General features: G+C 38.8%; 1 protein-coding gene across 4 annotated transcripts; it reads right to left on the reverse strand.

Annotated features, from left to right (window-relative positions):
- Positions 1–216: 216 nt before the first annotated feature.
- On the reverse strand, positions 217–10107 carry LOC131197172 (zinc finger and SCAN domain-containing protein 16-like). Of its 4 annotated transcripts, none has more exons than XM_058180897.1 (4): positions 7854–10107; positions 4458–5403; positions 3202–3328; positions 217–2854 (listed from the first exon to the last, which is right to left on the reverse strand). In XM_058180897.1, the coding sequence occupies exons 2-4, from the start codon at positions 5286–5288 to the stop codon at positions 2367–2369; spliced, it is 1446 nt and encodes a 481-aa protein (XP_058036880.1). In that variant the 5' UTR covers positions 5289–5403; positions 7854–10107; the 3' UTR covers positions 217–2366. The 4 variants fall into 4 exon arrangements, with proteins under 4 accessions (XP_058036880.1, XP_058036877.1, XP_058036878.1 ...); XM_058180894.1 differs by having other exon boundaries at positions 217–2857; positions 7854–10105; XM_058180895.1 differs by having other exon boundaries at positions 217–2857; positions 9943–10103.
- Positions 10108–15510: the final 5403 nt, after the last annotated feature.

The raw sequence follows: 15510 nt of genomic DNA on the forward strand, positions 1-15510 counted from the left end.
TTCTAATCAGCATGGCAATCTCATACATCTGCCCACTAACAGCTTGGGATCTACTATATCTATGAAGATATATAGTAAACAAATTTCACTTTATTTAATGGGATTTTAAAATGAATAATTGGTGCATCAGTATTTATTTATTTATTTATTTATTTTATTTTATTAAATTTTTATACCGCCCTTCTCCCGAAGGACTCAGGGTGGTGTACAGCCAGAATAAAACCAAAATATATACAATTTAAAACAACATTTAAAAAGAGCAAATTTTAAAGGCTGATTATTAAAATTTAGATTTAAAAATTTAAAAATATTAAAAATACCCAATTTAAAATTCAACACAAATTATGCCAGTCCCGCTTTAATAAATAAATATGTTTTGAGCTCACGACGGAAGGTCCGAAGATCAGGCACTGTATGCTATGTATTACTAAGACATCAGGCACTGTATGCTATGTATTACTAAGACATAAATCCCATTATGTTTAGAATAATTCCTAGGTACATGTATGACTCATTATTTATATTTTGCAAGTCATTTTGGCACCAATGAAGTATCCTATGAAATGCCCAGATCCACTGCCAGTGGTTTCAGCTGGAGCTTGCAGGTAATTCAACCCCCAAAGTATTTCATATGATTAATATATTCATAGCCTCGCTTGCTCTGAAGCACATTTTAAAAATCAGAACTGTGAATTTGTAGCTGAACTACAAATTAATAAAAATATCAACTCCCAGTTGAGAAATGAAGAACTTTAAATTCTGATTACATTAAACTTCTTTTAATGTGCAAACTAGAAAAAAATAAAGCTTTAATAAAAAAATTACAAAAACATTTTTTTCTCTTAAAAAAACTAACATATACATGTGCAGCTATAACAATTGCAAAATTCCAAACATGCAGTTTTGGTATATCAACAGTGTTAGAGGGATTTAAATTGGTAGTGTTAGAAGACCCTGAAATACTTACGATGTGCTTGACAGGAATTTACAAACAGCCAGAAGATGAAATTAGAAAACCACTACTTACAGTACACTCAATTGGATTTTTGTCCTTCAAAACACAAGATTCCTCAATTCTTAGCCAAATCAGTTTTTAAAGTCACAATTTCAAAAGTTTATCATGTGCTACTGAGAACTATTGTCTGACAAACACAAACTGCAAATTTCCTTGGAAAAGAGACCAACTTCTCCAAGAGATGTAATTCAGATGAGTTAAATCAAATTCCTTGTATTTCTGACCAGGATGTCTGCAAAGCCAGCTCTACATTTTATCTTGATTTTGGTGAGTTTTTTTGGAAAGCAATTCTATTTTCAGGAAAACAAACATCCTAGGAGAGAAAATTCTAATAGAAAAGTTCCAATGAACCACAAATATTGTGAATGTTACCATCCCTTATTGAGGCACTGTTTAAAAAAAAAAAGGAACACACATAAAATTGACAGATCAACAGAACAATCCAAACCTCTATCAGTTTCAAATACAGAGTTTTCAAGATCTCCACAAAAGAGGCACTGAATTGAAGGCCTTTAAGGTGACATTCCATTACACATTACCTAGAAATTTGCCCAAATTTGTAAAAATCTCATACATCATTAATTAGCTAATATATGACTGCTTCTATCCATATGATTTTTATGCAAATAAAGATATTTTTACAGTTAAGAACATGACCAATAACCTGAAAGCGAGATTTTATTTTTTATTGTTTAAGATGTTTGATATTTAGGAAAGAAATTCTGTATCCAGTTGCAGAGCTTCAAGAATCTGAGCAGTCTATTTAAGTATATGCCTTTCAATTGAGTGTGCAAAACATTTTGAGGTCGAACTATTCCATCCTTGAAATGTTCCATTCTGACGTGAGAGTATCTCTTCTGAGAATACAAGAGGGGGTCCAATCTTGACTCATTTAATGATCAGACAGCTTTCAGTATACTCAGATATCAAGGTGTACTGACCTTGAAGCATTTTGCACATTTCTATGGTCAATCACATTTTGATTTCTGGAGATGGATAGGGCTGAATTTCCACTAGCTTTGGCTGTGTGATTGTCTAGGTTTCTTCTGACTGTGATATCAAGAAGAAAATATTTCTATCATCATTGAAGGTTACAACTTTGCTGTTCTCCCCCCCCCCTTTCCTTCCCCTGGATGATTTTAGAAATTAACAAATAACAAAACATTCAACAGGTGAACTGAGCTACTGAAGGGTTTGATCAATATTCAGGGTAACTGCCTTGTCATCAGAAAGTGGTTCTGGCTTCTAGAAGACTCTAGGGCACAGAACATTTCCCTGATTTAAAGTTATTTCCTAAAAACTTCTTTGCACATTCAAGTAAGCTATACTGTTTTTTTTCCTATGATTCAAATCAGTTAAAAGATTCACCCGCATCTTGCACCGTCTGCTCCACACTGTACTGTAGTTCTGAACTGCCTGTGCATTCACAACACCCAGCCTTTCGCTCTTGGCTCCCTTGCCCTGAATTCCGTTTTGCATTTTTCCCACACAATGAACAACGGCTTGAGTCTTCTCGCACGTGGGTCCTCATGTGGTTCACCAGGTTGAATTTGTGCAAGAATCTTTTCCCACATTCATTGCACTGATGGGGCTTGACCCCTGTATGTACTCTCCGGTGTCTGGTGAGGGTAGATTTACGCGAAAAGTTCTTCCCACATTCAGGGCAAGGGAAAAGCGCTTCTTGCTTGTGCAAGGGCTGTTTTTTCAAGGCTAGCTGACTGTTGGGTGTCTGGTGAACAAAGGGAGCTGCTTGCAAATTGGGAAGAAGGCGATTTCTCTGTCTTTTTGAACTTTCCTGTAACAGATACTCTTCCTCATTTTTAGTCTGTATTTCATCACCTGCTGAATTAAAAGAGAAAAAAAGTTATTACTATTTCTGTAACCAAAAATTAGGAAGAGTTTTATCATTTTCACTTTTGCAAGAAGACGAACACTTAAATTATTTAGTTACAGACTGATTTTTTTTCCGGCAGCTGTTGTAATTCCACAACAATTTTGCAAAATAAGATACAGTAAGTAGTTTATGGGTGAAGAGTTATTTGAACTTGGATCTTCTTAATCCCAGAGTGACTCTCTGGCCCAATTTGGTCCCTTCAGATACTCTGTTTTTCAATCCCATAATCTCTAACTAAATGACTGTATTATCAGAGTTGACCCAAAATATCTGGAGTCTCAAAAATCCTTACCTACTGAGGAGGCATGCTCATTCAGCTCTTCCTTATTTTCTCTGCACAGCACCTGCCGGATATCTGAGACTACTTGCTCACTTTCTGGTAAATTCACAGACTCCTCAAGCATATACGGCCCTAGCACCTGAAACAGACACCATTCAAGGCAAAGGAATACACCAACCAGAGGGATACAATATGGTCAAGGAAAGGTAGAATGCAAACAGCAACACATGAGAAATATCTTCAACCATCTTTAGTGACTAGGGAAGCCAGTGGTGTAAGATAGATTCAAATATATTTGTGTGATTGTATAGGTGTCAATCCGGGGGAAAATAACCTGTTCACATATGCCGTCTTTAACTTAAACCTGGGAGTCACCAAATCCTAACCAGACAAAGCCAATTCTGGGCTGGATGCTACCAATTGCTACATTTTGCAAAATGCACAGAATCTTTTATTTCTGGTAGTTCAGAATTCACACTTACTTGACATAAAAGAAACAAAACCTGGATCTCTCCAAGAGTCTTCTGGTACTGTTTCTGTGAATTTTAATAACGTATAAGGTTGCCTGTATCAGCTGATATTCATTTAAATCATTCAGGCTCTCTCAGAATGCAAAATTTATTACTTGGAACCCTGACACTTTGTTCTAAAGGTAGGAAACACTTTTTCTAGTGAAGGAGAGGGGTGTCAACACTTGTGTGGTTAAACAATGTAAGAGAATAAATAATCCCGGTGTCGCTTCCTCACTTTCAAGTTATTTTCTCTTTGTGAACAAACAGAAAATTTAAAAACCAGTAAAAACTCTGTTTCAGCTCAGTGCAATCAATTTTCATGGACGGTTTCAGAAATCACTTTCATTATACTTTAAAGAATAGTTGTATAGAAACAAAGTAAGCACCTTTTTAAACTATTAAAACATGTAGCATTAAACTTTTTGGTACAGGAAATGATTTAGGGATGTTATCAAATAAACACTTGCCTGTGAAATAGGTGGTTAAATGGCCTTTATGGAACATGACCATTTCTGTTATGTACATCAGAACTGAGCTCATGGGAACTGGGCACTACTAAATAAAATTGTAAAAAACTAAAAAAGAAAAAGAAAAAAAGTGGGGGGGGATGCTTCAGCAACAATCAGCTCCCTAAAGGTAGATATTTTTTTTTACCATTCCTGGATTTTATCATAAGTGCAGGCAGAAGCTGGTGTTTTTAAAAGTGATTGCATGTTCGGACATAAGCTCCCAGGTTTCATGCTGGAAAGTGCTCACCTGTTGATCCCATCTCTCACTGTCTTGCTGCTTCAGAAGAAAATGTTCTGCCAAGGTCACTGCCTGAATGCAGGTCTTTGGACGATATTCCTGAACCCATTCCTGCATTTCCTCGGGCAAGATAGTCAGAAACTGCTCTAGGATCAACAGTTCTACAATCTGTTCCTTAGTGCGGCTCTCTGGCTCCAGCCAGCGATAGCAGAGCCCCCGCAGCCGAGAACAGACATCACGGGGCCCTTCAGCCTCCTGGTAACGTAAATGCCTGAAATGCTGCCTCTGCCTCTCCAGACTGACAGCATCTTCTCTTAAGATTGCAGCTTTTACTTTCCCATAATCCCCACTTTCTCTGGGATCCAAGCTGTTGTAGGCCTGGAGGGCAGCTCCATTGAGGGCTGGCACCAACCGGGTCACCCACTGTTCCCGTGGCCATTTGCAGGCTTCAGCCACATCCTCAAAAGTAGTCAAGTAGGTCTCAATGTCTTCTGTTAAGGTGAGTTCTGGTACTTGCAGATTCCTCCATGCAGGTGATTGGACTGGGGTAAGTTCTGGAGTTGGCAATTCCTGCCCTTGGATTTCCCAGCGTTGGGGTGCCTCTAGTCGTTCATTCCTGGATTGCTGTGGTGTTACTAGCCGGAGACTTCCTCCTCCTGTTCCTACCGGTACAATACGATATGTTTTTACTGAGCCTTCTGACATTCCTAATGAATCAGAGCCTGCTGGATCTGGTTCTTTTTCCATTTTCACCAATGGTTGCGCTCGTTGTTCAAATTGCGTCTGACATTGGAAGTACTGGGCCACCATATTTCGCTTTGCTGCTATTTTTCTCCTCATTCTTTATTTGGATTTGGAATTTATGTAGGCTTTTGCCGAAGCTTTCAATAACTCTAGTCTGCCAACTAGAGAGGCTATCAAGTGGAGAAATTCCTTGAATGGTTTGGATCTCAGACTAGAAGGATAGACAAAGACACCACAAACAGGAATATGAACACAGTTTTTTTTTATTTTTAAAATTCATTTACAATTGAACTACCTATTTTAATATGTTAATTGATGGCCCCAATACATGCTACCAGCACAAATCAGACTTGACTACCCAATAAGATGTATAACTATAATTAACATTAAAAGAAAACCAGATATGACTACAGAGGCAGTCTGGAAAAAGATACATAAAGCTAGTATTTGAAAGATAAATAATACATTTCACATGTCTTTTGCTGTTTCCAAGCTGATCAAACTGCATTAAAAATTACTTAAACTAATTATTAGTACCGTAAGATGACTGTGTTATATGACCTTCCTTTCAGGTTAGCTAAACTGGAAAAAGCAGGATGTAATCTGTTCAGCTATTAAAAGTACAATCCTTTGTATATTTACTTGAATTCAGTAACATGGCCTAGAACACAGGAGACTGAATTCTAGTCCTGTTTTTGGCATGAAAGCTATACATAAAAGTGTGACTTTGGGCCAGTCACTCACTCTCACAGGACTGTTGTTGGGAAAATAGGAGGAGGAAGTAGTATTACATATGTTCACTGTCTTGAGTTATTTATAAAAGATAATAGAGGCAAGATAAAAATTAATAAATATAATTCTTCTGGAAATATATACAATGAGGTTTATAGTTTTCTTTAGATTGTAAACTTTTTGCAAAACCTTTTCTTCACAAGCACCCTAAAATGGTTCAATTTGCAATCATCTGGTCATACTTGTAATATACTATTCCCATTTTATTAAATGTAATACTTTATATGTTATAGTATCTCAAAAACTAAGCATGGCATGAAAGAGAAAGAGGAAATCCAATCAATGAAAAAAAGGTAAAGTCTAAATTTGGAAATAAAGAAGCAGAAAGGAATGGTTTAAACTATTATTAGCTTTATGTTTCTTTCCATAGTTTTATAAATTATGGTTTGAGGCCAGCTAATTTATAATTGATCATAGTTTATGCAAAAAACTATTGTACCAGCCTTTGGGCTGGAAATTTGGCATCCTCCAGATGTTTTGGCCTGGACCTTACTAAAATTGATCATTCTAAGTTGTGATGATCAGTATCTTGAATCTTGTCCCTAGGGTAGCATTACTCAAAACACGAACTGCAGGATGAAATCTTGCTTCTGAGCGTCATTGGGCAATCTAGTTGTAATAAAAAAATGCTGGACTAAGGTGGGCCCTTATCTTATCCAATGGGGTTGTTTTTATATTCAGTAGTTATTTAAGATATATTGCCCTAGGTTGATCGAAATGGTGGAAATTGAAATTAAAACATATAGAAGAATTTCACATATTCAGCATTAGATACCATGAACACAAACTTCCGAATTCTTCCATCTACATGAAAAGAAATATTTTAGTTTTTATCAGGTGTTGTGTTGAATCAGATGTTGTTATCTAGGCTTGCTGGAAATTTTTAATACAACACAGAAAAGCTTAAGGGAAAAAAACAAAAGATAAAAGTTTGCTCCATTATATATATCTTTGCCATTAGTTCAGCTCTGAATTCTACTGGCTGGGCATTGAGCCAAGAAACACCAAAACTTTTTCAACATGTACCAAAAAGAACTCACCAGATTTTTTAGTGGCTTAATTCAGTGGTGTGAAATCATGGTGGAATTAACTATTATACATTCTAACAATAATATATAATGCAATCAATCATGTTTAAGTAAACACAAATACAGTAGTAGTATTTTTTAGCTACCTCCATTAAAATATGCCAGCTTTATCTGTTATCCTGAGATCGTTGTTAAAAAAAAAAAGAGAGAGAAGATCTTTTGGAGATGGCATTTTTAAAATATCAACCAGATGTAATCCTTTATAATCTGTGACAAGTGGATGGAAGGTTTTCTATTCTGGTTGACCAGCAAGACAAAACCAAGAATTATAATTAAATCTCAATTTACAGATCATAATAACCATCAGTAGAAATGTAACAATGATGAAGTGCCTTTTCTAAGTATGATGACCAACATTTCGATGTTGGTCAAAAGTAAATTTAGGATTTAAAGTTTATGCCTCACTAAAAATCAATCCATCTTTCCAAATCTCCCTTGCTGGAGAAGGAAGGGATCAAAATCCTTAGAAAGCTGGAATACAGCAGAGTCTAAGTAACTCTTAGAAGTATCCAAATTTCTTTAATAAGGACTTTAGACCACCATTCCAATATCTAATTCTCTGCAAACAAATTCATTGTTCCAAAGAGCAGTTTCGCTAACTGAGGCATACTCAAGATATTAATGGAACAAGATTTCTAATAAAGTTTCAAATAGAATATTTTAGATATTCTATCTGAAACTTTATATAGTTTCTCTAGATATAATAGAAAATAATATTTTCAAGTATAAGTACAATGCTAGGATAGATATGGGAGGGGGAAGACAAAAAATGAAATCTTACTAGTTTTGAGTCTTCTACTCATCCAGCCTTGCCAACCAAAAACTGCAGATTCAGTCCAGCATGTGCTTGCTTGCCTACTCCAAATGCTTTACTTGATGTTAGTTTTTTTTAAAAAAACGTTTAAGACCTCTCCTCAAAGACTTAGTTGACTTCTGCCTTTGCAGCCCTCACTTTCTTGAACCTGTTATTCAGGAATTCCCTCCCCCCCACATCTCAGAGCATGCTCAGATTAACAGAGTTGTGCAACTCACTAGGCTTCATTGCACCCATGTGGTCTCTCAACCCATTTTAGATTTCCCACAAACAGTATGCAGGCCATTGGTGTGCTTGCAAACAAAAGCCCAGCCCATAACAGAGCATTAACTTCACAAAAGCAAGCCATCAGCTATCCAGACTGCCTGGCTCCTTCTTTTTCCAGAAGTCTGCCCAATAAACATCTTTATAAATACATGCACATCATTTTTATAGGATGCACCATTCTATAGCCACAGAATTTAGCACCTCAATTTTTTTTAAAAAATGTATAAACATAGGCAAAATGGGTCAGACTGATCCTGAAATAAGAATGTGCTCAGGAACAATATAAATAACACCAACAGAATATAATGTTCCTAGAAAGAGAAAAAGGGTTGAAATTATCTACTGGAACGCTTCTCAGTAGGGAAATAGGAAAAGCATAACTACTTGATTTCAGGCTGTCATGAATATTTGAAATATCTGTTCTGAAGAAGTTTTACTTTCACTGAAACTTATTTGCTAGTAAAATCTTTTAGGAGTGATGTTTACCTGAATATAACATTAAAACTATTACATTCATGTACAAGCCATGGTTAAACTGAACCATAATGAACTCAATCCAATTTTCCGGGTACAAATATCAAGACTGACCCCAGTGGTTGATTTCACAAAGCAGGCTAAAATGTGGTGGGCTATACTTACTGTGCAAAATATAATTGTTATCAGACTGTCCTGATGACTCAAACAAGTAGAGTCAAATGACTTGCCTCAAGAAAGATTGCAATGACAAAGCAATTTAAGATAAAGGTCCCTTTGGACAGAACTGATTCTATGGAAATGTGTTACATCCATCAAAGATTTCTTGGCAACAGTACAGATGTACATTGCCTTTTTCTGGGATATTTTCTTAAGTAACTTCCATCAAAATCAGATAAATAAAACTTACAGAGGCCAAGCTGCCCTGATCTAGATTTAAAACAATTAGATACAAAAGATACTAGGACTATCCTTGGGTGGAATGGAATAGGAGTGTGTGTGTTTGAGAAAGAGTGTCTTGGGATGGAGCAGTATATAAATCTGGGTAATAAACAGATATCTTCCGCTGATGTAATAAAGCCATAACTCTAGATGCCCTTGCTTAAGTATAAGCCCTACTGAAACAATACTTATATATATGGCTTATATCTGTGTAGGTACTAGATACAGCCTGTGCTTTTTAAATACAAAATCAATTAATCTGGCATTCGCAAAGATGTTATATCACTCCCCCTGGACCACCAGCCTTTAATTCCACTTATTCTACATCTGCACCTCCATCCTAAACTTGTGTACCGTATCGAGAAGCAAGGCTTGCTGCGTTGGGCTGACTAAATTAGGTTTAGTCCCCGAAAAATAACGCAGGTTATTTTTGTCTAAGAGCCGGACTGAAGCTGCGATCTGGGAGGAGTGTTATCTGCTCCGCCCATTATTAGGAAGAAGATTATTAGGAGGAAGATTAAAAAAAAAATCCCTGAACAGTACAGAACTCCTGAACAATATTTCTGATCACTCCTGCCCCAAGATCCCTCTCTTTCCCTTAATGTTAACAACTCTGACAAGGTCCTTCTCCCAACTTATCTTCCATGCCAACAGTGGACTTTTTAAACTAGCACATATTTACCATGTCAGACTAGTTAGACCCTTCCTCAATTTGCTTCCTCCTTCCCTTTCCCAGCCAGTTTGCATGTTGCAGAGAAGTCTTTATCAGGAAGAGATCTCTGATCTAAAACTGGAAACAAGCAGGTCCTTTAACCCAAGCCCTTCACCTACGGCGTTACAGCTGATGGAGCAGCTCCAAAGGGAAGAACTATACCTTTGTCGAGCCCTGGCTGAAATTAAGTTCTGCCCAGCAGCGTGCACTAAACACCAATCTCAGTAAGATTCGCGACCACGGTTTCAAATAAGGAATCCTGGCAATGCAACTTTGCTCAAGGATGCCGCAGGCTATTTCCCTTGAGCTTCTGCCAGCGGATAATTTCCAAATTAAAAAAAAAAAAAAAGAAAGGTGCCGGGGCTCAAAGCTGCCCGGAAGCCACTTCCCCCTGACCCGGGAAGTCCTTCCCCCTAATCATCCCAAAAATGTAGAAATTGATTGCAGTGATGCATTGCAACGGGAAGGTATTTTGAAAATGTTGGGAGGTGTTTTATATATTATATAAATATATATAAATCCTTTCTTTTCTCTTCCACCCTCGGGTGCTTATTCATTTATTCCCACCATTGGGGCTTTCTGTGCAGAAAAGCAGCTCCCAGTGCTGCGAGCAAATTCTCACAGTGGAAAGTGAGGTGAGAACGAGTGAAAGGGGCAGCGCCTTCAAGGTCCTAGAGCCTTCCGTCTCTATTGAATTGAACTCGTAGACTCTTAAGAGTTTAGTTCCCCAATTCCCCGATCCCCCAAAGCTTAGAGGGTTCAGTGTAGACGTTTTTAAGAGTGAGTTTGGAGTGAAGACACCAGAGAAAAGGAGGTGTCTTGGAACAAGACGGTAGGGATTAGCTATAATACTTTCGTTATCGTGGATGTAGGAAATATAAATTGGAATATATTTCGCAACTAATCAGTGAACCGAATTTGGTTCACCTAATCCCAAGGTTGCCCCCCCACCCGAAATGGCTAACTCCATTTTTAGCTTACTTTGAGAAGCCTGGATGGTTTGCTGTCCACTCCTTGCTTTGGTTTGTACCCCTTTCATCCAAAAAGCCTGAGTATTTCTATTAGACAATTAATTTTCCTAAATGCTGTGGAATTCTTTTTAAGGGAATTCTCCCCTAAAATATTTTTTCTGTTTGTTTTTTTTTAGATGGCCATTTTTTCAAATTTAGTCTGTCGCTGTACCTTTAAGAACAGATTTATTGGCAGATGACAGTGCCTGGTCGACCTTAGCTGATCACAGAACAGCTAAACAGAGTTTGGCTGGGTTAGTAATAGAATAGGCATTGGAAATCCAGCCATTATAGAATAGACTACAATGTGGAAAAGAAAGAAGAAATCCTGGAAGAAAAGTCTTTGGCTTCAAAGGACTTCAGCTTCAAAGGCAATATTGCATTTTGGCCCAGAAATTATTTGTTGTTTGGATTCTCAATTTTCTGATAATAAAAGAAGTCCTGTAGTTTGTTCAGCTCAGAAATAGTTTTCTTTCCCGATTGTTTGCATATGGGTGGAGGAAATGATTTTTGAGAAAGCGAAACCATTTGATTTGTTTTGGGCATCTTTCATAAGAGATGACAGGATTCCTAGGAGGGAGAGACTAGCATTACTAGGGGAAAAAATCACTTCTTATAGACAATGTTGCTTCTGGGTGTTTTAGAACAGGGTCTCCAACCTTAGCAACTTTAAGACTTGTGGACTTCAACTCCCAGAATTTCTCAGCCAGCTTTGCTCTCGGAATTGAAGTCCACAAGTCTTAAAGTTGCCAAGGTTGGAGACCCCTGTTTTAGAACATATCTCCCATGAGTCCCAGCTACTGACCTGGGCTGATAGGAGCTGCATTCGGAAACTTCCTAAGGGCATCCTATTGAGTATACTCTTTTAGGAAGGCATCTACTTCACACAATATTCTGTTGTAATGATTTTTTGCCTTTATCTTTGCTCAGCAAGCAAAATACCATCTTTAAAAGCCAGTGTTTCAGTTCTCATAAGAGGCTAAGGTCTCTATGAAAAATATTATTCATCTAAACCTAGCTCTCCTTGTAATTTTGGGTATCATTTTTGCTCTCCCAATTTACAGCATTTCCTGAAGGTACAGGTTCTCTGTCATACAGGTTAGAGAGAATGACACCCAAAGTTATAAACTGGAAAGGGTGTATTGAAGTAGTATATTGGTAGCCAATTTATATATTATATAGCAGTGATGGCTAACCTTTTCCGGACTGAGTACCCAAAGCGTGTACGTGTACATGTGTGTGTGCACTTGAAGCCCCCAAATGTAATGGGTGCAGCCACCTGCATGTGCCCACCCAACGCCCTGCCTCCACACATGCGCGGCAGAGACCCAAAGACCAGTTGGCCGGTGGGAGGTGCGCGTGTGTGCGCAGCAGAGCTGAACTGGGGCAACAGCTAGTGTGCCATCAGAGAGGCGTGCCGTAAGTTCACCATCAGAGTTATATAGGTACAAGACCTGTGCCTAAATAATGGTCTTCTTTATATTTTCTCCAAGAAAGGTTACTTTTTACAATGGAGACAAGATTTCCAGTTTATTCAGGAAGTACCGGAATTGGGAGAAGAGGCTTGGGCCCCCACCAATATTTGTAATTGCTTGTATAGAACTCATACAATTCTATTCTTTACTCATACCTTTCTTGAATTCTTTTTCCAGCTTGTCAATCATAAACTGGGAAGAAGTTGTCTTCTTTTGTGGGAAGTAGAATAAATTACCTGCAGGCTGCTCGGATCACTTCAAAATGCTGATCATCTATAAAGCCTTATATGGCCTGACAATGGGAGATACCAGGAAATGCCCTGGCAAGCATGATTTTGCATTTCTACTTTGAACTTTGGAGAGGAGAGATTGCTCAAAGTTCCCTCCAACTGGAAATTAAGGGGCGTGGGCCAGATTACAAGGGTTGGGCATTATGGAATATCCTTCCCCCAAAATGAGGTCAGCCTCAGCCCTTATTTCCCAGAAGTTCCTGAAGACCTGGATTTATCATCATGCCTGGAGTTCTCAGGGAACCAATGAGATCTTGAGATGGCTCATTGCTAATCCAATTGTATCGGGTGGTTTATATGCCTGTGCTCATTGTTTATATTATATAAATATAATACATATAATATATATATGTATTGGGTGAAATGCTCCCAGTTCAGACCGGATTGGCCGATCTGGTAGCAATGGCAGCAGGTGGTTCGGAGAACAGGTAGCAAAAATCCCTCCCCACCTCTGCCCATGCCCCCCCGTCACCTGGTTTCCCACTTGCCGCTTCTTTTAAAAAATGCTTTTAAAAGGTTAAAAAAGGGCTCTTGATGATCAAAGCTGAGTTGCCTGATCGTCAGAGCCCTGTATCAGATGGTGGCAGCTACTCCTCCCAGAGCCTTTTTTTTTACTTTATTCAGCCAAATAGGTTGTAAAAAAATGCTTTTAAAAGTAAAAAAAAAAAAGACCGCACGCCAACAAACCAGTAGTAAACCAGTTCAGATTTCACCACTGGTATATATGTATGTACCCTGTTTCTCCCAAAATAAGACATCCCCTGATAATAAGCCCAATCGGGCTTTTGAGCACATGGCAATAAGCACTTATTTCAAGATTCAAAAAAATATAAGACAGGGTCTTATTTTGGGGGAAACATGGTATATATTTGTATATATACTTTGTGTGTGTGTGTGTGTGTGTGTGTAGTTTTGCTGCACACTGCCCAGAGCAATGTCTTGGGAGATGGCCGAATAAATTTGATAAATAATAAAGCATATTTGACCCAGAGGTACAATTTTCTCCTACTTTCCTTGTGTTCAGGAAGACAATGAAAATGACTTTCAATGAAGCTTTGGGCTCTAGAATGATTTACTGCATATTTCTATATTCTTGTGATTTTCTTTGTTGTAATTGGAATTATTTTTCTCAGTGTAGAGATACTCAATTACACTGATTTGGAACTATGGAGGAGAGTTCTCTGGGTAATTAAATACTTTGCAAACCCCACCCTAGAAATTTTGTGGGAGACATCTATTCTTGAATATCCTATCACCGGTGTAGAAAATGTTAAGTTTTCATGATAAGTCCAATGTAACCTCTCTCCCTATGTGTATTTGTAGGAAGATCTGGAAGGTAAAATTACACTGTACTATATCCCTTAATACAGTGGCCCTGGACTGGAGGGGGCATGGTTTCATGTGCTGCCTGCATCGCATGGATGGGGCTTCGTTTATTTGCATGGCCCGATTTCTGGCATGGCGAGGCCCAGTGCCGGTCCACGGACTAGGGGTTAGAGACCCCTGCCTTTATATACACTGGCCAAACTAATACAATCAATGATTTCAATTCATGCTTAGTAATATTGAGTGGGTCATAAGATTCTTCTGCTGAAGTAACTGAAGTGATTGATAAAAGTGTGTGAATGTCTGGCTTTTAATTTATCATTTTGCTAGGATCTGCAACCTCTCTTGCTTTGGTGAAATCCCAAAGGAGAAAATTGTGTGGGAAACATCTCCCCCAGGAATTTTTCAGTTAGGGAACCTAGGTATCCAAGGGCACTGCAGAATTATTGAGAGAGGTGTAAGAAAAACAACTTCAACATATTCAAAAATGCCATCTAAGAAATTGTGAGAATGAGGCAGGGGTGAAATCCAGCAGGTTCTGGAGAACTGGTATCGTAAATTTTGAGAAGTTCGGAGAACCGGTATCGTAAATTTTGAGTACTTTGGAGAATTGGAAAATACCACCTCTGGCTGGCCCCAGAGCGGGGTGGGAATGAAGATTTTGCAATATCCTTCCCCCAGGAGTAGGGAGGAATTGGGATTTTGCAGTAGCCTTCCTCTGCCACACCCACCAAACAAACTACATCCACCAAGGCACACCCACAGAACAGGTAGTATAATAATTTGGATTTCACCACTGGAATGAGGTCAAAACAGTAGAAATAAAATCCAGTTTCAGTTACTTCCATACTATCTCAGCAGACCTTACCACAATCTTTTAAAGTAGCTTAGCATCTCTATTAAAAATGGAAGTCTAAATTAGGGCTTTACCTAATGCAGGGATCTGAAACCTTAAACACTCAAAGAACCATTTGGACCCATTTCCCACAGAAGGCAAAACACACAAAACAAACAAAACCTGGGTGGGTGTGGCCAACTTGATGTCACTCACTTCCATCCAGTCACATGACAGCCCCCAGCCATGCTTACCCAGGTTTTGTGGCTCCGGTTTTTTCTATAGGAAACAGATAATTCTCTCTCTCTGTCTCCCTGATTTTCTCCCTCATCTTTCTTCCTCTTTCTCTCTCTCTTTCCCTCCCTCTCATTTCTTTCTCCTACTCCCTCTCAACTCTCCCTCTCCCTCCCTCCTTCATCTCCCTCTCCCTCCCTCCCTCCCTCATCTCTCTTTCTCTCTCCCTCTTTCTCATTTATTTCTCTTTCCTCTCATTCTCTCCCTCCATCATTTTCTCATTTATTTCTCTTTTTCTTTTTCTCCCCTTTCCTCTCTCTCATCTTTTTCTCGTACACTCATGTCCTCCTGGGTCGGGATTACGGCGGTGGCGCAGGCATGGCAACTCCTACTCCCGCTGCTGCCACTGCGCAGTGAGGCGAGTAGCTGGCTGCACTGCGCAGCACAGGAGAGCCACACTGCACAGGAGAGCTGGAGCTCTTCCCTCCCTGTATCAGATGGTGGTGGCTACTCCTCCCTGTTTCCCCTCCTTCCTGAGCCAACATGAAGGGGACCACGAC

The sequence above is a fragment of the Ahaetulla prasina genome, chromosome 4 (genome assembly GCF_028640845.1).
Source record: "Ahaetulla prasina isolate Xishuangbanna chromosome 4, ASM2864084v1, whole genome shotgun sequence".
Taxonomy (NCBI): domain Eukaryota; kingdom Metazoa; phylum Chordata; class Lepidosauria; order Squamata; family Colubridae; genus Ahaetulla; species Ahaetulla prasina.